The sequence below is a fragment of the Mesoplodon densirostris genome, chromosome 9 (genome assembly GCF_025265405.1).
Source record: "Mesoplodon densirostris isolate mMesDen1 chromosome 9, mMesDen1 primary haplotype, whole genome shotgun sequence".
NCBI lineage: Eukaryota > Metazoa > Chordata > Mammalia > Artiodactyla > Ziphiidae > Mesoplodon > Mesoplodon densirostris.
The window spans coordinates 92,784,606-92,805,719 of NC_082669.1; the positions used below are offsets into that span (position 1 = coordinate 92,784,606).

A 21,114-nucleotide genomic window follows, 5' to 3' on the forward strand; every position below is an offset into this window, starting at 1 on the left:
GAATGTATGAAATACTCATCTTGGAAACAGGAAAGGGAGCCTACTAGAAAAGTGGTTCTCAAAACTCTAGCGAGCATCAGAATCACCTGGGGGGCTTGTTAAAACACCATTTACGAACTCAGCCCAAGTTTCTGATTCAGCAGGTCTGGGATGGAGCATGAGAATTTGCTTTTCTAACAAGTTCCCAAATGATTCTGATGCTATTGGTCTGAGGACCCGCACTTTCAGAACCACTCTACTAGAGAAATAAAGGATGACTGCCAATTAGTATCTGGTGCCAAACTGGGCCAGTTTAGCAGTGTTCCTTTCTGCTGCTTGCCGGCAGGCATGGGAGCAGTGGAGGCAGGGTTCACCTGAGGAAAGGGTTTTGCTAGGTGAGTTATGATGGTGGGAGAGGGTGCAAGAGACGTGAGGATACTTGTAAGGTCGGGATTACCATGGTAGGTAGTGAAGTATAGGACGGATAAAGACAGACGGGGGGCTGATAGGCAACAGTGAAGCAGCGATGGGTTATTAGACTGGCTGCCCTGAGTTCAAGCAGTATGGTCTAGGCGTACTTGAGCAAATGAGTTGGAAGGTGGAAAAACAGTGATCAAGGAATGAAATACTTAAGATTGCAGAGGTGGTGCATGGTATGTGGGTGATAAAGTTCAGGGTGTGAAATGGGAATAACTGAATGACGTAGAGATGGAAAAAGGTCAAGAGATAAAGGCAGGCGCGAAGACGGAGCAGAGCCTTCTAGTCCTGGTCCCGCCTCTAACCCTCGAGGGCTCGGCCAAGTCCTTGGTCCTCTTGAAACATCTGCGAAATGGGCTAGGTGACTTCTAAGGTCCCCGAGGATGTACTGGCACTTTCCCAAGCATGACGCTGTGAACACAGGTAAGTCTGCTTTTGCTGTGACAACAGTCACTTCAGAGGCCTTGCTCTGGGCCTCCTTTCCAAGAGCTGACCGACCTTGAAACTCATTCTCCCGGCATGTGACACCCGCTTCAAGAACCTTACCTCCCAAGAGCGGGTTCTGCACGTCCTGGGGAAGGGTGCCAGGCGATGCCGCCTCAGGTTCAGCCTGGTGGACATCTGAGCCCCTCCCAGCTCTCTAGGGCCCACCCTTCTCAGCCCCCAAATCCTGTGGCCCATCTCAAACTGGCCCATTTATTGCCAGGCTTCTGGATGACAGCTGGGAATTAATTACAGTGGGCAGGGCAGGCTGGGGGAGCTTTGGAAGGATGCAGGTCAGCAAGGGAACTGGGGCTGCCCTAGGAGCAGAGAGGGGCTGCGGGCCCACTGCTGGCCTGGCCAGGACTTTTCCCCAGGGCCAGTATATCAGATGTCCTCTCTTTATCCTGCATTCAGCCCCCTCACTCTCCCTCTGCCCTTCATTTTGAAAAATTTGATGCCCCCCGCCCCATGTAATGTCCCCAACTCCGTGCTTCTTGGGTTTTATTAAATCAGCCGCCTGACCTGGAAACTCATTTTCCCAGTACGTGACGTCTGCTTCTTGAGCCTCTTCCCTCCCAGAACAGAGAGCCGCACCCCTCATTCCAGGTGGGTCTTTACAAGTCCCACACCCCAGCAGAGTCCGGCCATCCTCCCCACCTACCTCTCTCCTGCACAGCTGAGCACTCCAGGCCTTCCACCCAGAAGCCCTTCTGGACCCCCCTCTGCCTCAGTGTGGGTCCTGTCCTGGGAGGCTGTTTGCTCTGGGGTTCTGCTCTGGGTACCTCACTAGTCCTATACCCATCCCTTGTAAATGCCTGTCCCTTGTGGCTTTAAGAAAGCCAGGTGCCCTCACCCCACCCCCCAAAAAAGGTCCTAAGCAGGCACTGGTGGGGACAGGGAGGCTGCGGGAGCCTGATCTGGGCGGACAGCATCAAAGGACAGCAACTGGGAAAAGGGGTCAGGGCTGGGCGCCTGGGGAGAGGGACAGGGAGGCCAACTCGCTTCACCTCTACCAACCGGCTACGGCACTCTCCCAGGGCTGCCCTGGGCTTGGGTAAAGCCTGGACCCTCTCTGTGCCTTGGGTCCTATGTCCTATGTCCTCAGGCTGCCATACCAGAAACTGGGTGACTTACAACAACAGAAACTGATTCTCTCACAGCTCCAGAGGCCAGAAGTCTGAAAGCAAAGTGTGGCCAGGACTACACTCCACTTGGAGGCTCCAAGGGGAACCCTTCCTTGCCGCTTCTGGCTTCTGGAGGCGGTTGGCATTCCTCAGAAGGCAGCAGCATCACTCCCATCTCCGGCACCGGGGCCACATTGCTGCCTCCTGTCTGTGTCTCTTATGAGGAAACTTGTCATTGAATTTAGGGCCCATCCAGATAATCCAGGATGACCTCATCTCAAGATCCTTGGCTTAGTTACACTGGCAAAGACCCTCTGTCCAAATAAGGGGATAATCAGTTTCAGGGATTTACTGTACATATCTTTGGGAGGGGGGAGGGGTGTATATTTCAGCCTGCCATAGTCCGCATCTAAAAAAAAACGGGGACTATGACCTCTAGGACTGCTCTCTATACCCCTCCAAACGGCCCCCTGCTTGGGCCGAGAGCCCCGAAGATGCGGCTGGTCAACTTTCCTGGCATAAGGGGAGCTAGGGACTGAAAGTTTGTATCCCCACCAATTCATGTGTGGAAGCCCTAGCCCCCAGTGTGACAGTGTTAGGAGTTGGGGCCCCATGTTTGGATTAGTGTCCCAGAGCTTCCTCTCTCTCTCGGCCACGTGAGGACACACGGGAAGACGGCAGAGGGTCACCAGAACCCGACCCTGCTGCTGCCCTGATCTCAGCACTCTCAGCCCCGGAACTGTGAGACAGGAACTTCTGCTGTTTAGGCCACCCCGCCTGTGGTATTTTGTTGTAGCAGCTCGAGCTGACTGAGGGACCCAAGGTGGAGGTTAATAACGAGAAGAGAAATGACAGGAAGGACAGCTCCAGGGTCTGCGGAGGGGCAGGGTCCCAAACTGCCCTCACCGCCGCCCGTCAGGCCGAGCAGTCAGGCAGACAGGTGTGGCCACAGGGTCTGGTCGTGCTCCAGCTGCCCTGTCCCTTCCCCAGGGCCTGGCAGCCCTGCCCTCCTGGTGCCTCTGGACATGAGAACAGCACCCCAGGGGGTTATCAGGCCCAGCTCCTGGGCATCGCCTCTCCCAGAGGAGCCCAGAACTGCCCCCTCGGGGGAGATGGTTCTGGGCATTCTTCAACCCTGGAATTGTTCTGCCCTTATCAGCTTGTTTCAGCTGGTCTGCCCGACACTCGCTCCCAGGGCAGGGCCCTGTCCGGCGGTTTCCCTGGGCGGGAGAGGGTTGCCACTGTCCAGCACGGGTATCTCCCAGCCACAGAGAAAGGCAGGCTGCACCTGGGCACCTTCCTCCCCACAGGGGCGGGGGCTGTGGCCAGAGGCCCTTGCCCCGCCTCTTCTTCTCCAGGCCGGCAATTCTTCCTTCTTTCCTGTCCCCTACACCTGGAGTAGCCCAGAGCCCGAGGTACGCGGATCTGATGTGCACACATCCCTGCCCAGTCCCACGTGTAACCCCTTCTCCCGCCCCACCCCTGTCCCTCTCCACGAAAGCAGGACAGGGTAGGGGTTAAGAGCGCGCACTCAGGAGCCCAACCACCTGGGTTCAAGCCCCGTCCCACCACGCGCTGGTCACGTGCCAGGCAAGGATCTTCACTCTATGCCTCAGTTTCTGCTTCCGTCAAAAGTGAGGAGGCGGGGGCTTCCCTGGTGGCGCAGTGGTTGAGAGTCCGCCTGCCGATGCAGGGGACAAGGGTTCGTGCCCCGGTCCGGGAAGATCCCACATGCCGTGGAGCGGCTGGGCCCGTGAGCCATGGCCGCTGGGCCTGCGCGTCCGGAGCCTGTGCTCCGCAACAGGAGAGGCCACAACAGTGAGAGGCCCGCGTACCGCAAAAAAAAAAAAAAAAAAAAAAAAGTGAAGAGGCGGGTAATAACAGTAACTAAGGCACACCTTTAAGCACTCAGAGCAGTGAGCGCACATAGAAAGTGCTCAGGTAACGTTACCCACGATTATTTTCCAAGGGAGAGGGGAAGGGTTTCTCCATGCCAGCCCCGAGTCGGGTCCCCGCCGCATCTTCCCCATCACAGAGCCATGCGAAAACTCACCTCTTCCTCTGGGATGCTCACATCTGTACAGGCCTTAATGCAGGGGAGGGGGCACATGAGGCTCTTCCCAGGTTCCCCAGTGAGGCATGGCAGCACAGGGGAGGGTGGGGGAGATCAGCACCAGGGTGACTGTGGCCAGGCGAATTCCCAGACAAGGGGGTAAGCCAGAATCTTCCTGGGGAAGGAAGAGGAACCGGAGCCCTGGGTGGAGCCTGGCTCCAGGAAGTGTTTCCTCACCAACTCGGAGAAGCCTGGGGGAGAGACATGGAGCAGAGACGGGGAGAGGAGGGAGGGAGGGAGGGAAGGAGGGAGGGGCTCTCCTGGGGGCAGCCCAGTGACCCCAGACCTCTGTGTCAGCAGGGAAAGACTGGGCAGCCTGAGCTTCCCTTCGGTGAGAGCTGCTTAAGGCCCTCTGGGCTCCGCGACCAGGGCTTGGTGGTAGGGACCACATGGGGTGGGCGGGGACCCGGGAGGGGATGCTGGGTATGCGCCCCTCCCTCTCAGTCTGGGCTTCCTCCGCAGTGAAACGAAGGTACCTCACTTCTGCGTCCTTCCCCATCCCACCCTGAGGGGTGTGGGTGAAGATGAAAGAATCTGATTAAGTGTCTGACTCTGGGTGAAGAAGGTGGGGAAACTCTCGTATTGAAATGTACCGACCAGGGCTTCCCTGGTGGTGCAGTGGTTAAGAATCCACCCAGCAGTGCAGGGGACACGGGTTCAAGCCCTGGTCCAGGAAGATCCCACATGCCGCGGAGTAACTAAGCCCCTGCGCCACAACTACTGTGCCTGTGCGCCACAACAACTGCGCCCACGTGCTACAACTACTGAGCCCGCGCGCCTAGAGCCCGTGCTCCACAAGAGAAGCCACCGCAATGAGAAGCCCTCGCACCGCAACGAAGAGTAGCCCCCGCTCACCGCAACTAGAGAAAACCTGTGTGCAGCAACGAAGACCCGACACAACCAGAAACAATAAATAAATAAAATTAAAATTTAAAAAAAAGTAGTGGCCAGAAGACCTAAATAGACATTTCTCCAAAGAAGACATACCTGGAAGAGGAGGAGGGGCCGCGCTCGCCAGCCCTGCCCCACCCCCTCCCCCGGGCCGGCAGGGGCGGGGGGCCTTCACAGGGAGCTCCAAGGAGCTCTGCAATCCCTCCTAGTGACAGTCGCGGGCCGGAGTCGGCTGAACACTGCCCCCCACCAGCTCTCCAGGTGGGGTCAGAGGGCAGAACCCGCCCCACCCTGAAACAGGAAGCTTCTAAATGCATTCTTTGGATTACTCATTATCATAATTCTGTTGCTGAAGGCAGAGAGGTAAGAGGAGAGCTTGGAATTCATCAACTGAGCCACCCAGGATCTCGGCCCTGCCTCTACCCGAGCCCCCTGCGGCCCCCGGTTCCTCCCCCGACCCACAAGGGCGTGCCCGTCCTGGACCAGCCTCCTGCCTCTGAGCCACCTGTCACCGCTGTGCCTAATGAGAGGCGCGTGCACATGCTGACCTGAGGCTGGGGACGGGTGTGTCGCGCTCCCCGTCCTGGAAAGACGGACTAACCCACCCTGAAACAACACCCTCCCCGGGCCTCCTAATCCTTCCGCCTGCTGCTGACCATGTGAATCCGGATCTGTCTGAGCCGGCAGTGAGCCCAGCAGTGGCCAAGCCCCTGGCCTACGTGTGGGCGGGGTGATGCCCGGCTGACTCCGCTCACCTCACCCGCCAGGAACCCGCCAGGAAGGACTCTCACACAAAGGTCAGGGCGACAGGACAGCACCCTGGGAAGGAGGCATAGAGCCTTCGGCTCATCGTTAAGATCTGTTTCAAGGACCACCTGTGTGATGTATAGGCAGCCTCCACAGGAAGAACGAGCTTTGGGGGTGGGAGACCTGGGTCCTGCGTGAGCCTGGGGCCTCCTGGGGCCTCCTGGGGCCTCGGTCTCCCTGTGAGTCAGGGGAAAGAGAAATATCTACCTTAGAACAAAATGAACATTTTAAAAAATGTGTAAGTGTTGGGGGAAAATGTCGAAATACTCCAAAACTTCAGAGGGGCAGGTCTGTTCCATGGGAAGGTGGGCTGACAACCTTGCCAACACCCTGCTGTGAGCTGGAGACGCCACTGTCTGGGCCACGGGCTCCGGAAACGAGGGCAGGCGCTGCGTGTCCTGCTGCGCCTGTGTCAGGTCTGAGGCCAAGGGCACAGGTGGGTGTTTCCTCTCTCTTCTCACGGTGCAGTTTTCTACCAACCACCGATCAGAAACAGTTTATCCTCGTTACTGTTAAGCTTATAAGTAGCACTACTGAGGACTGTCCTGTCGGTCAGACACTGAGCTGCCAGCTTTACCCAGGATCGCATTTGGGTCTCCCACACCCTCTGGCGGGGGAGGTGCCCTCATGACGCTGGGCTGGGGAGACACAGGCACAGACTGGGGGGGCAGGACTTTAGTTGGAGGGGGCTGTCGGTGGAGGGGGCTGCCCCACTCCCAGCACCAACCAACCACCTGCAGGCACAACTCCTGGCAGCCGCATCCCTCCCCCAGGCACACCTGCTTCTGGGAAGTCCCGGGAAGCACGCACAGCTGCAGCCAACGCGGGAGCACGTCTGGCCTCCTGCTCTTCCCTTAGCAGCCAGTTCAAAAACAGCCTCGGTAAATATTTTTCTGCAGGGGCACGTTGTCACTCCCACACCTCCCGCCCCCTCCCGAAGCCGTGAAAATCGCCAGATGTGTACGGGTTTCTCGGCTGCCCCTGGAAACCTCCGCCAGGGACCAGTCGCCAATCCCGGCCGAAAACAAACAAGGGCCAGGAGCCAGAGGGAAGTCCCGCACAGACGGTGAGATGGTGGCCGCCAGGGGAAAGCTCTGTGAAACGCGGCCTGCGATTTTCCCAGGCAATGACCGGTTTCCGCCTGCTGGAAGCTGAAGGTTAAGGCCCCAAGCTCAGCTTTCCAAATTTCCAAACATTTTTTTTTCTGTCCTGGAGAGAAGCCTCCCCTTCCAGGAATAACACCTGCATCCTCCTTTTGCTGCAGAATAATCCACCTTAGGAGACTAAATGTGTGTGCGCTCAGGGAGGGGACGGGTGGGAACTGAGGCTGTCAGTCGGCTCCCTGCAGAGCAGGGAATCTGGATTTCTCTGGTGTTTGAGGACAGGGGAGCTCTGCTTGCCGGTGGGGACTGGGGGTCTCGTCAGGCCAAACAATTGAGGGCTGGCTCCCTTGTCCCCCCACCAAGGCCTGCAGGGAAAGTTAAAAGCCATGTTCCTTTTAAACAAAGCTAAGTGGTCCTCATGTTTGGTACTTCAGAGCCAGTGGAGGAAGCTCAGTTTCCTACGGGCTCCGCCTAGGGAAGTGAATCAGGAATCCCAGGGCCAGGCCCGGCCAGAGCCAGGTGTCCAATGGCTGAAAAGTCAACCCCTAAAAGTAGTCGAGGAGGCTCCGTGTCACCTGAAGTGGGCAACAGAAGGTGTGAAAACACACACACGCACACACACAGTGATTTCACACCTCTTCAGAAGAAACTAGAAGCAAAATGAAATGTTTCCCTCTGAGGTTCTGCAGGTCAGGACAGGTTGTCAGTGTTGCTTGGATCACACAAGATCGATTCTGAAGTCAGACCGAGGGCTCCTTCTCCTGGTTGGAGAAGGGGAGGCACCACCTCTTGTCCTCGGCCTCACATGCTCCTGTCCCTACCTTTCCCCACTCTCTTCACTGCATCTCACTACCCTCCAAGTGGGTGCAGAAGCCCAGATATCTGGTCCAAGTGTATCTGGTCACCTCTATGCTCCGAGCACTAAGGCGGAAGTGCTCAAGTGGAAGACTAGACTCTGCGTAAACCACCACGATCCTCCTGCCTTGGATTTCCCATCTGCAAAGTGGGTGCAGTGCTCTGGACGTGGCAGACCCAGGGCCACAGGATTTCAAAGATGCTGGTCCCTTACAGACTGGTCTTTGCTTTTATAGTGGTAGCATCGTGCCTAAAGATGCAGCCAGAAGAGGAGCTGATGCCCACCCCTTAGGCTGGGGAAGCAGGGGTCAGAGAGAGGCAGAGAGCTACTGAGCAGCCAGAACCGGATGCGGCTCAGTACACAGCCCTCCATGACTAGTCTGGGTATGTCCCCTGTTCTAGAAGCCACGCAGACATCACTTTCCTCTGCATCCCTGGGTCATAATGTCAGAACCAGAAGGACCCTAGACATCGCGGATCCCCTCCAACAAGGGAGAGATGGGCAAACAGATGGTCAGAGTCCCGGGCACCAGGTCACACCTCCTTTGGTATCTAGGACTCTGTGGTCCAACTGCCAGTGCGGCTCTCTATCCTGGGGTGGCAGGGGGGTGTGCCCACACGCTCCTGGCCGCAGCTCCTGCTTCCCCTCCTTGCCTTTAGATAGGGAGGGGGAGGCATCTGACCTGCGGTGAGATGAAGAGCAGAGAGGGGCTCACATTTTCCAGGAATTCAAGGTGTCACTGGCTGTCACAGCAGCCAGCTGGGATGAGAACAGCTTCCCCCACCCCCATCCATCCCTGCTGGCTCAAAGCATCACGCTGTCAAGTCTAGGCTCCCCCCAGTCTCCCCACTCCCCTAGGCCCTCCTGGATGGATCCACAAACTTGAATCCATTCCCATTAGGCCAGCAGTTCTGGGGCCGAGATCATCAGGCAAGTCAGGCCTTTCAGACCACTGAGAAATACTAAGTAGCAGCCCCTCACTCACAGATGAGAAAACTGAGGCCCACGGGGAGGATGGCTGGCCCCGAGTGCACGGAGCATCTTCCCTTGCAAACCTGTTTTCTTTTTCTCCCTGCTCTTTATTCAACACCGAACTCAGACCGAGCCTCCTGGGCATGTGCTCCACGCCTGCCGCCCCCCACCCCATACACATATACACACACACACAGACCCAAAGCTTAATTATCAGGAGACCCCAGGGCCAGTTACAGCTGGTGTGTAGAAACAATTGCCCAGAAGTGCCCAGGGAATTCAGAGATGCAAACCTGTGTGGTCAGGATCGGACTTCCAGATTCCCCCCAGGCTCGGGAGCAAAGCCAAAGTGTTTCTCCACCTACTTGCAACCTCCCAGGATGCCAAGGGGGGAACAAGAGCCTGCGGACCAGCTCCCACTTGCCTCTCCCCAGAGCCAGCTGTCCATGGCACAAGCTCTCTAGTGCCCTGGCCCACTGTAGCCACAGAGAAGTTGACACCAGGATGACCTGAGGGCGGGAAGCAACCTTGTGTGGTGTTCTGGGGGTCTTCTGGTAAAGCAGCATATTGGGGAGTGGGCTGACAGCACAGGGCAGCTGGCAGGCAGTGTCCCCTAGAGCTGGGGTGCAGGACTATGTCTGCCTAAGCAAGGGGACCCCGGCTCATGCACCTGCCTGGGAGAAGGTAGGTGCCTTACCTAGCAGTGGCAGCTTGGGAAGCACAGGCAAGCTGGTGACTCAGCAAACAAGATGCACCCCTTTCGCCATTTGGCTCCCTGAATCCCAGGAAAATGACAGCCTGAGGGTGGATGAGATCCATGTATCTCAGCGCACCCTGCCTATCTAGCGCTAAGGAGAAAGCCCCAAACACCACAGCATCTGGTGAGCCATTGCGGGGTGCTGGCTCTGGAATCCCCTTCTCTAAGGCCTGGGGCAGGATGACAGACTCAGACTGAATTTAAAACAGACATGCAATGCCGTCAGGATCAGGGGCTCAAAGCAGCAGGGGCGGAGGCACAACAGGAAAGAAGCCAGAAGCAACCGGCAAACCATGTTTGCTCCCATCGGAGCCGAAAGATCAACTGTCAGAAACACACACATAGCCGCAGTTCTCCTCATGATGGCTCCAACTTCCATCGGAGAAGCCCTTTTATTGTTAAGCACCCAAGAGGGGCCACTAGCCTTGAATGTCACTCATTCCTGCCCACACTCAGGTACAAGCAGCTTTCCTAGTGGCCACAACCTTCCAGGCAGTTTCCTATAAAGCCCCTAAGGAAGGAGGGCCTGCTACGGCTACATCACCACGTCAAGAAGATCTCGCTTAGCAACGCTGCAGATGCATCCGGTTGTTTTTTCATCCTGGTCCAGGTCCTTCCATAGGACTGTCTGGGTTTTAGTTCTGAAAGTCACACATCCCTGAATACCTCTCAGTCCTGGGCAAACTGGGACAGTGGGTCATTATGTTTACATCAGCAGCTCCCCAACAGATACTTCCATCAAAAAGAGAAAAGGAAGAGGTTCCACAGTTAAAGTACATCTGGGGAACGCAGGGGTGGACAAAGGTAATGAGGGCCATCTCGGACCACTGAAAATCCTAACATGTGTTGACTTTCCAAGAAGGGGAAAAAAGTAGGTAGCATTTCCCAAACTTTTTGGATCACAGTTCCCTTTTATTCATAAAACAATTTTTTATTCATTTATCATACATTTACTGAGAGCAAAGCTATTAATATCTTGAGGACTCCTCGTGTTCTCTTTGGACTGTTTGGGACACAGCTCATTTCACTGAGTTGTAAAAGAAAAAAAACCCATATGGTGCTAGCCCAGATTTACCATTTGGGTAAACTGAGGCACAGGGCAATGCCCCACTGGCGTTTATTGTGCAGAAAACCAAAGGCAGCTCTGTGAGGAGTTCCTATCTTCCTCCGACATCTCACTTCGTGAGGAAATATTCAGTTCCCTGGTTTACGTTAGACGCTGGATTGTAACCTCATGTGCCTCCTCTCCCCTCCTTCCTTCTCGGAGAAAGAAAATGTAGAGGTGGCTGTGCAAAGACCAGCAGCATGCTTCGCTGCCTGGCTTGGACGGTGTCACTGGGAATCTGCTGCAGAGTCAGGGTGAGGCTGGATGAGGAGAAAGGAAGCTATTTAGAGGGGGAGACTCAGACCCACATGCTGGACAGGGGTAGTGCAGCAGGGGTGGCCAGTGTAGCAGCGGTGGCCAGAGGAGCATAGAAAAGAGCTGTGGACTATTCACAAAAACCAAGACATGGAAGCAACCTAAATTTCCATCAGCAGGCGAATGGATAAAGGAAATGTGGTATGTGTGTGTATGTGTGTGTGTATGTGCGTGTGTGTATACACACACACAGTATGTGCATATATATATATATATATATATATATAAACACATACACACAATGGACTACTCAGCCACAAAAAAGAATGAAATAATGCCATTTGCAGCAACATGGATGGACCCAGAGATTATCATACTAGGCAAAGTAAGTCATAAAGAGAAAGACAAATACTATATGACACCACTTATATGTAGAATCTAAAAAAATAATACAAATCAACTTATTTACAAAACAGCCTCAAAGACATAGAAAACAAACTTATGGTTACCAAAGGGGAAGGAGGCAGAGAGGAAAGGATAAATTAGGAGTTTGGGATTAACAGGTACACACTACTATATATAAAATAGATAAACAACAAGGATTTACTATATACAGCACAGGGAACTATATTCAGTATTCTATAATAACCTATAATGGAAAAGACTCGGAAGCTGTACACCTGAAACTAACACAATATTGTAAATCAACTATAGTTAATTTTTTTTTTGCGGTACGTGGGCCTCTCACTGCTGTGGCCTCTCCCGTTGCGCAGCACAGGCTCCGGACGCGCAGGCTCAGCGGCCATGGCTCAGGGGCCCAGCCGCTCCGCGGCATGTGGGATCTTCCCGAACCGGGGCACGAACCCGTGTCCCCTGCATCGGCAGGCGGACTCTCAACCACTACGCCACCAGGGAAGCCCCTCTTCTCTCCTCTTTGACAGAACTTTTCTCTCAAAGGAATTCTTTTGTGGAGACCTACCTGCCATACAGAACAGGTAAAAGCAGAGCGGCACAAAGTGCAGGGGATGTGAATTGCCCCCCCACCCCCCCCCCGCAAATTGGCCTACTCTTAGTTTTCCCCTCCAGGTGTGCAACCACCCCAAGCTCTCAGTGGCCCCTAAGACAGCTCACAGAACATCTCCACTGGGTTTAAAAGCCACTGGCCTCCAGCTGCTGCTCTCACAAGTGTCCATGGACCAAACTCCTAAGAACAGCATCTCCCTCTGCCCTGTACTTGCCCTGCCGAGGTGCTGAGGAGGATGGGGCAAAGAAATTCTTCTTTCCCAGAAACAAGTGGGGGACAGCAGGTTCCCCTATGCCTGCCCTGGCTGAGGCCCTGCTCATGGGAGGTCTCCTGGGCACCTGGCTCGCTGGTGCAGCTCACGGCCGAGGGACCGGAAAGGGAGGGACCCCAGTTTCCCTGAGCATCACAAGGAGCTGCTCCATCAGCGCCAAAAGGCTGGAGCCACAAAAAACAAGGGCCAAGCTGGACCTGGCTGAGCCAGAAGGTGGCAGAGCCTCAGGCCACGGGGGACAACTCCTTGTTTCACTCGTGCAGATGCAAAGTCGATCTTACTGGCAAGGTGAGAACTGAGGACAGAGAAAACCAGGGACCAGGACTACGGCAGCATGTGCCAGGGACCTATTCCAATATCCATCCTTCACTTCTTCACAACCGAACCACTCTTTTTTGGTTAAGCATATGAGTGCCTGAAATAAAGATCACTCTTCCCTAAGGAAGTACTCTTCCCTGCTTCTCTTGCAGCTATGTGTGGCCACAGGACTAAGTTCCACTCAACAAAACGTAACTGGACAGGGTGTGTGTGGTTTCTGGCAGGTAACCTCAGAAGAGGAGCTGCAGCCTTCTTGTTCTTTTTGTCATGACAGCTGGAGCCTGAGTAGCCACCTTGGACCACAAGGCAGCTCCCCTCATGCCTCTGTGTCCACTCCTCCACGCACGGGGCCAGCCCCCCTGCCACTTGCCTCTCTTCCAGAATCAGATTTGGAGGCTTGCAGTTGAAGAGCCCAGAACATGCAGGCAAGGCTTCGGATTCCAAACCAGCTTGCTCGGCCACCTACTCGCTCATTCACACATTCAGCAAATATTTATGGACCCTCTACCGCGTGCCAGGTACTGTTCTAGGTGCTGCGGCTACAGTGCTGACCAACAGAAGTCCCTGCCCTCATGAAGCTTACAGTCCGCTCGGGAGCGAGACAAAGAAATGAGTGCCCATCAGGGGATACATGCTACGGAGAAACTGACTGGGGGAGACGGGTCCAGGGTGTGGAGGCCCAGAAAGCCTCTCTGAGAAGGTGGCATTCCAGCAGAGAGCCGCAGGAAATGAGGGGTGAGGCATGTGGACATCTGGGAGAAGAGCTGCTCTTTACCGTGGCCCTTGGCGCCCAGGCCTCCGTTTCCCCCTCTCTGGAATGGTCTGTGAGATAAAGGCTGTCCACAGGTAACCTCGTGCTACCCTGGCTGGAGACACCGGCCCCAATCAGCATGTTCAGAGCAGGTTAGCACAGGAGTCTGACCAGATGAGGGCAGAGGGACCCCTCGGACAGAGCTCGCGAATTTCTGCTACGAAGGGGGAGTGGCTTCAGCTCACACCTAGCTTACCCTTAGCTGAAGAATTAAAAACTGTCCCTATTTCCTTACCTTCCCACTGTCCCTTCCACGCTGACCTGGGTCAGGGAGCTGAAAGGTTAGAGGTCAGACAACTGACAGCTCCTGGGTCAGCCCACGCTCCTCCAGGGGCCTGGCTCTGGGAGGGCTCCCTGCACCCCAACCCGGAACTGCATGGCAAGCCCCGCGCAGCCGTTCCTCCGCATTCTCTTCCCCCTGGGCTGAGGCCCACAGCCTTCCGGCCGTGACAATTGGCGGACGGGGTGCCACCCTGCACCCTGGCCCTAGGGAAGTTGGAGGTGGCTGACCCGAGGGGGATAAGGCTACAAAGGAAGAGAGGGTGGTGGTGGTGCGCTCAGGGAGAGGGGCGGAGCCGGTGGGAGGATGGGTGGCTGGGCTGCTGAGCTAAGCTGGGGACCTGTGCTGGCCTCTGCTGGAGCGGTCCAGGGCGGGGCTCGGCGCCATATGACGGCATGCGGTGGGGACACGTGGGGAGGGGCCGCTCCTGAACCTGCAGATGATGCTGCCTTTGCACTGGTCCTCCAACAAGCGGTTCGCACCAGCCCTTTGTCCAGATCTGACTGCATGCTGTGGACACCAGAGGCTCACAGGCAATGGCAGACAAGACACACAGTCACGACGCACGGGGCCAGCGCTGTGACATGGTACTCGGGGAGCCTAACTCTTGAGAAACAAAGTGGCTCCAAGCCTCAATTTACCCTGACGGTGGAGGGGTGCGGAGAGAATCTGGGCACACTACAGAGTTGTCACCACCATGCAACCCTTTCTTAACAGGGTTGGAGTGAGTTTCTTCGATGCCCAGGGAAGAATGAGCCTTGAGGCTGAGTCCAGTTACTAGTACTATGGCTGCGGACACGTGCACACACATCCCCGGGAAGCCGCCAACGGGAGTCCCCGAGAACCTGAGCAAGTGAACCCCCTGGTCTGCATCCCCTCATCTGAAAAACGGGGGGAAGGGGCGTATTAGATGATTTCCAGAACACTCCCAGCTCTAAAATTCTGTGTTCTCTGATTTTCCGGGTAATTTAGAAGTGGTGTGGAAATTGCCCTTTGTCAACTGAATTCTGTTTTGAACAGCCAGCGGGCTGCCTACTTAAAGGAATCTTACGGTCAACGCTGTCGCAAATATAAAGAGGCTCCTTGTAGTGGATCTTCTGCATAGATTTTCTCGAAGGCCTGCCTTATAGAGAATACCTACAGTCGTGAGGCTAGTATGGCCCGAAGAGTCACAGTCCCAGATCTGCCACCTGATCTGATCTTCTAACAGTCCCACAAAGTGGACAGGACACAAGACAAGGAGAAACCCGCACAGCTGCACCGGTGTTCCTGGGAATGGGACAAAACAGGACACACACACACACCCAGCTGAGCTCCCTGCCCTGCATCCTACCCCATGGGCACAAATAGGAAGTGAGCCCAGAGCTGAGGACAGAGCTCCCGGCCTCTCGGTCTGATGAAGCCTCCAGGCAGGCTCGGGCTGCTGGGCAGGGGGTGGGCAGAGGGCGGTCACTCCCATTCTCCAGTGATGTGGGAGGATGTCCGTTCCGGCTTGAGCTTGAGCTTGCACTCAGCAGACCTGCACAGGGCCCCCGGGGTGTGAAGAAGCCGGGGTAGGGTCATCTAAATCCCGACGCTCCTCCCAACAAGTGCGGAGAGCTGTCCGAAGGGTTCCTCCCACTTCCCTTAGGAGCAGAGGGCGACGAGATGAGCTGTCCTCACAGCAGCCGTCATCCTGGTCCAGATTCCCAAGCCCAGAAGCCCCGACCCTCTGCAGTGCTCCTACCGGCTCTTGGCTGCTGCAGAAAGAGCCCAGTGTCCAGCATCACTGCCAGGGTGTGAGCTAGCCTCGTGGCCCACTTCTGGAGAGCCTGAAGCCAGGGACTAGGGCCAGTTCCCCCAGAGAACCGCGGTCCAGATAACATCTCCTGAGCAACTGCTCAGTGCCCAGTGCTGTGCTGGCCCTGCCCTGAGGGGCCTACCACTCAGCACTCGGGGAGACACCCACACAGACTGTGGAACATAACTGGGTTCCATCTAGGAAACCTGGCAAGGCTTCTCAGCCAAGAAGATACCTGAGGACAGAGAGAGTTAACTCTCCAGCTCCCCACCCCCACCGGCCCAGGGGAATTCAAACCAGGTGGAGTCCCCTTCCTCTCTCAGCTTCCAAAGGGCAGAGATATCCAAACCGCACTCAGCAGGGGCCCCTCCTCTCCCTTTAAACCTAGATTCCTGAGGGGAAAGCAGATGCGGGGGCTGCCTCTCCCCCTACCTCTGCGCCCTGCCTTCTCTAGGTCCAGGGAGACCACAGAGGACCCTCCCGGGCTCACCAAGCTCCCCTCCTCTGCCCCTCCCTGGGTGGCCACACCCTGCAGCTCTGGGCCAAGCTGCCACCTGGTGTCTCTGGAGTCTTCACTCATCCTTCCCAGCCCCTCCTCTCCTCCTCTTCTCAGCCGGCTTAAACCTGTCTGCTCCTGGTACCGCCCCACTATGTCTCGCTCACTCCTGCCTCAAAGCCATGCCCAAGCAGCACCACACTAGGAACACCCACGGCCCCCTAACCCCATCCCATGGAATGTCCTTTCCGGGCTCTGAAAGTTCACCTCTTCCCCAAAGCCCCCCTGCAGCTCACTGACCCCATCTGAAGAGCCCCCCATCATGCCCCCAGCTTATGACCTGTGTCTTCACTACACCCTGGAATTCATTCCGCCTCGGCCACCCTAGGAAGGGTCTCCTACTCCACACTGGCCCTTTTATTTTAAAATCCCTGTATAACCCCACCTCACCTCGCCCAGATCGCCCCTTCCCAAATCTTACCTTCTCACACATGCCTCCCTTTCCCCCACTGTGTGGCACTTAAGCTTCAGTTTTTATTACTACCTAGCAATTAACTGACACCCACAAACATGAGCAGAATCCTGATGCTGGGGGCACCTTAAACCGATCAAATGCTCAACACATATGGCTTACTAATCAAAATAGCTAGGATTTTCTGAGCTCTGACTACGAGTTGTGCACAATGGCAAACTCATTAATATGTTATCTCTCATTTTCAGAGCAACCTGCAAGGTGGAGATTTGTTGTCATTTTTTTACACACTCAGAGAGGTTCACTATCCGGTCTACAGTCATGCAGGTCTGTCTGATCCAAAGTTTGAGTGTTTTCCACCACCTCAAGCTAGCTGCCTTTCCCTTGCCTAGGATTCATCCATCAAATGACTCGATCAGACCCATAGAAGACAGAGTGCTCAGTCAGCCTGTCCTTTCGAGCAAAAGCCCAGAAATGTTATAACAGTGAAACTAGAGGTCCCTCTGCCCTTTCTATCTTACAGATGAGGAAACAGGTTCAGAGGTGCGACTTGCCATATGGTTTGATCAAATGTATATCAAACCAAAAAGCACTGAAAGGGGGTCTAATGAGCTGTTGGCCCTGGTTTGAATGCTGCTGATGCTGTAGGCTGTGTGATCCACCTATACGAGAAGGTAAGCTCCCAGGGCCCCGTCGGGGATAATTCCTTTGCTCCACTATAAACCTTGCTTAGAACTAAATCACAGGATTTCAGCAGTTTGGGGGTTCGTCATCCCAGATGACTGCAACCTACAGAAGGGCAGAGATGGAGCAGTCCTTACTGAGTCCCTAGAGGAGAGTGTGAAATCTACCACAGCCACTAAACACCGAGCCTGCGCCTTTCAGCCTTTTCTGGCCGCAATATATGCAAATAATAATAACAGTAATACTCCCTTGCCGGTTTACACTCTTCAAAGCACTTCCCTTTATCACCGCATATTGTAATAGCATTTTAGAAACTGGGCACCTGGGATCAGGTGACTTGCTGGTGGGTGCAGAAGCTGGGTTATGGTTCCTTTTTTCTTTACTGTATTTGTTTACTACATACCAAACTCCTACCATGCGCCATGCCCCATGCTAGTCTTGAGGAGGGATTTTGGAAGAGACGGGGTTTGGGGGCAGTACGCAGATGCCAGGGAAGACAGTCCCAGCCTTGAGGCCAGCAGGGAGATGGGCTTGGAGCTTTTCCGGTGGGTGGCTCCGGAGTCTCTCCTCTTAGGACAGAACAGCAGGACTCCTGTCCCACAACCTCCACCCTCTCCTCCAAGCTCAGCCTCTTGAAGCTCAGAAGCCCTGGGAACTGTAGCACATCCCTCCTGACACAGCCCATCTCCCTTCTGGATGGTGCTCAGAGCCCAAATTGAAGTCTGCCCTCCAGGGAGCAGGGCTGAGGAGAGCGGCCACAATGCAGCATCTTCTCAACCCTGCAGGTTGTGCAAATCCGCGGTGGCTGCCATCCTCAGAGCTGTCCCGACCGTTCCTCACACTGCGACCCCTCCTCCAGGGGTGCACACCCTTCACCCACTGGCTGTGCCCATCCCTTTCAGACCAGGCTGTGAAGTAACAGGGCCGCCACCGGAGGATGCCCAAACCTACTCACTTTCTGAGCACCAGCCCCTTCCTTCCCATCAGCAAAGTTCCCTGTGACGCAGAGAAGAGACTGTACTGCCATCCCACCCCATCCTTCCCCTAAGACTTTAGTCCCAAACAGCAGCAGCTACCAGCAGCAGGGTCCCTTCCCTGTCTGGGCTGTCACCACAGTCCTCCTGACCCTAGAGTGGAAACATCACTCTTTCTCCCTGCAGACACCTGCTCAGGTGGGCAAGAAAGAAATGCATCTCTCTCCTGGGGCTGAGACTCCAGTTGTTCCTAGGCGCTTTGGGACGCTACCTGTCCCCCCCAGATTTTCACCTTTATAAGAAATAGGGGAGATGTTTCTAAGGCACAGCCCAAGCCTGTTTCATGAGAGACGTTCTTGCTTCTACAAAGAGGCTGGAAGGGAATCTCACCTTCCTGGCCAGGCACTGAGAAGGGAGCTGTTCCTTTGGTGACATGGAGGCAGGGACCCCACTCAGGTGAGTCTGGGATTGTGGATGACCTACTCCCTCCCCCTCTCCACCTGCTCCAGCACAGGCTCGGGTGAGCTAAGCCGGCACACAATGCTTGGAAAAACCTCTCTGCGAACGCGAAACACATAGCCACGAGGGCTGTTACTGGAGGCTTGTCACCTGCTTCGGGGACAAACACTGAGAAAAAGAGCGATCAGACCCTGGGGGTCCAAAGGAAGCGTGGAGCCTCGCGGTGCCCTAAGTCCCCGCTCTAGGACTGCAAACCCAATCAGCGCCCGCGCGCCCCTGTTTGCCCCAACACAATCCACGGCCACTCCACCCCAGTGGAGCCCCGGACGACCCACGCTCGGAGCCCAGCACCCGCGGCGTTCTCGGGGTGGGAAGGGGCTTGGATGGTGCAAGGTCAGGGCTCCGCGTGTGGCCCCAGCTAGTGGCGCGCGCAGGGGCTGCTCCCGGTCCCGCCACGAGGAGCGACGGGTTTCCCAGCGGCGGGTCCGGCCGGGGGCGCATGGGCACGACGCGGGTCCCGGCGGAGCCCGAGCCACCACTCACCATGCTGGGAGAGCGACAGCGGCAGCAGCAGCAGAAACGCCGAGAGCACCAGCGCGAAGCGCATCGTGTCCTGGCCTCAGACCCGGAGCAGGTGGCTGCGGGCTTGGCAGAGGGTCCGGGCGGCCGGGCGGCAGGAGCGTGGGCGCCTCTCAGGGAGGCCTGGCGGTGGCTCGGACGGCCGGGCGCTGACCCAAGACTCCCGAGTCGCGCTCCGCAGGCCCCTCCTCGCGGCCGCTGCGGCAGAGCCGGGCCGAGGCGCGGAGCCAGGCGGCAGAGGAGCGGCGGGTGGCTGCGTCGCGGGCGGTGTCTGCGCGGCTGCGGCCCTGCCGGCGGCTGCTGCGACTCCGGTCCCGTCCGCGCCGGCCCCCGCCCCCTCCGCTCCCCCAGGACCGCGCGGGCGGGGTGGCGGGGCCGGGCGGGGCGGTGCTGGGCGGAGAACAATGAGCAGAGGAGGAAACTCCGCCCTGGCGCGCGGCGGGCGGGGGAGCGCGGCGGGCGGCGGGCTCCAGGCTCCCGGCGGGCAGCCCCCGCGCGGGCGGGGGTGTGAGCGTGAGCGCCGGGAGGAGGGGTAGCCGGGGGGGCTCTCGGCGCCGGATTGCCCCCTGCCCGCGGGGCCGCCCCCCGGGAGCGCAGGTGTCGCCCGCAGTTCTTCTCTGGCGGGACCCCCCTCACTGCCGGGGTCCTCTTCGCCCAGATCCGGAGCTAGGAGGCCCCCAGCGCTGTGTGTTCGCTAAGGTGCATTCCAGACCTCCCGGCTGCGTTTTGCTGCTAAGCCTGAGAAGCACGTCTCCCACTTGCCAGGTGCAACTCACCTGCGGGCGGGCCTCCTGAGCAGGTCTGCGCCGTAGGGTCTGCACCCGGCAATGTGGACTAATTAGTGGCTTAACGTCTCTGAACCGACCTCACCTGTGAATAGAGGTGGTGGTTTAAAAAAAAAGAAATTTTTGAGGGATTAATATGTGCCACTTTGAGTTCTAAGTGCTTTGCATATATTAATTCATTTACTCTCCGCAACAGCCATGTTTTCGGCTTCATTTTGCAGGCAGGGAACTGACTGAAAAAGAGGTTTAAGAAACTTGCTCGAGATCACATAACTGGTAACAGTCAGGCTTGCTTCTGAAAGTATCAATAATTTGGAGACATACTTGGCGCAGTGCCTGGCGTGTAGTAATTGCTCAGTAAGTGTTAGCTGTTGTTCTGACGCTCGCTCTACCAAGAACAGCAATAAGGATTTAGGGCTTCGGGACCAAAACTGACTTGAGCTCAAAACCCAGCTGTGCTCATCTGTTAGTTGTAAAACGCTGGGCAAGTGACTCCACGTACCTCAGCTCTTTCCGTCTGTAAAATAGGGATAACAACACCTACCCCAGAGGGTTGCTATGAGAGTTAACTAAGATAAAATACAGGACGAGCGCTTAGCCCAGGACCAGGAATATAGAAAGTGTCCGGGAATGAAGCGGCCCGCGCTCCCAGTACAGGAAGGAGAAATTTGCCGACCTGAGATGGGGGTGGGAATTGAATTCCGTAAACCGAGGAAACCCGGTGAAAGAACAAAGAAGTACCCCTCTGTTTTTCGTTTTGTTTTGTTTTTCAAAAGCTGCTGGAAGGATGCAGAGCCTGGAACCCCCTGCGGAGGAGGCGCATGGGTGGCGCCGGGGAAAGGGAAGCAGACCCAGAGGGGGGAGGGGGGATTAACTCTTGTTGGGGGGGCGCCAGGATTTGGCTCTCACGTGACTCCTGCGTTGATAATTTGGAGTCTTTCTGCCAGATGGGTCGGGGGGTGGGGGAAAGAAGGGGTGTCCCCAGGACCCAGACCCTTGTCAGAGACCGTGGACTCCTTGAGCCCCTTAAGTGGGCTACACGCTGGCGCTGCCGGAAAGGCACAGCATCTTTGGAGCAGCGAAAGAAGCGCTGGTGCCCTGGCTGGGGTTCCGCGGCAGCAGGCTCAGGCTTGGGAATGGCTGACTTGCCTGTTTTCATCAGGAAGTTTCTGCAGGATCATTCTGGCCCCGTTCTCCGTGCCGCATATGGGAAAGACAGCGTGTTCCCTATAAATACTGTGGGATGTGTGTGTGTGTGA

General features: G+C 56.2%; 1 protein-coding gene across 1 annotated transcript in view; it reads right to left on the reverse strand.

Moving 5' to 3' along the window:
* PODXL (podocalyxin like) overlaps positions 1-19,098 on the reverse strand; it is a 43,791-nt gene extending 24,693 nt beyond the window's left edge. The window contains exon 1 of the mRNA XM_060107740.1: positions 19,035-19,098. Within this exon, the coding sequence (XP_059963723.1) occupies positions 19,035-19,098 (64 nt within the window). The remainder of the gene's footprint in view (positions 1-19,034) is intronic.
* Between the last annotated feature and the right edge of the window lie 2,016 nt (positions 19,099-21,114).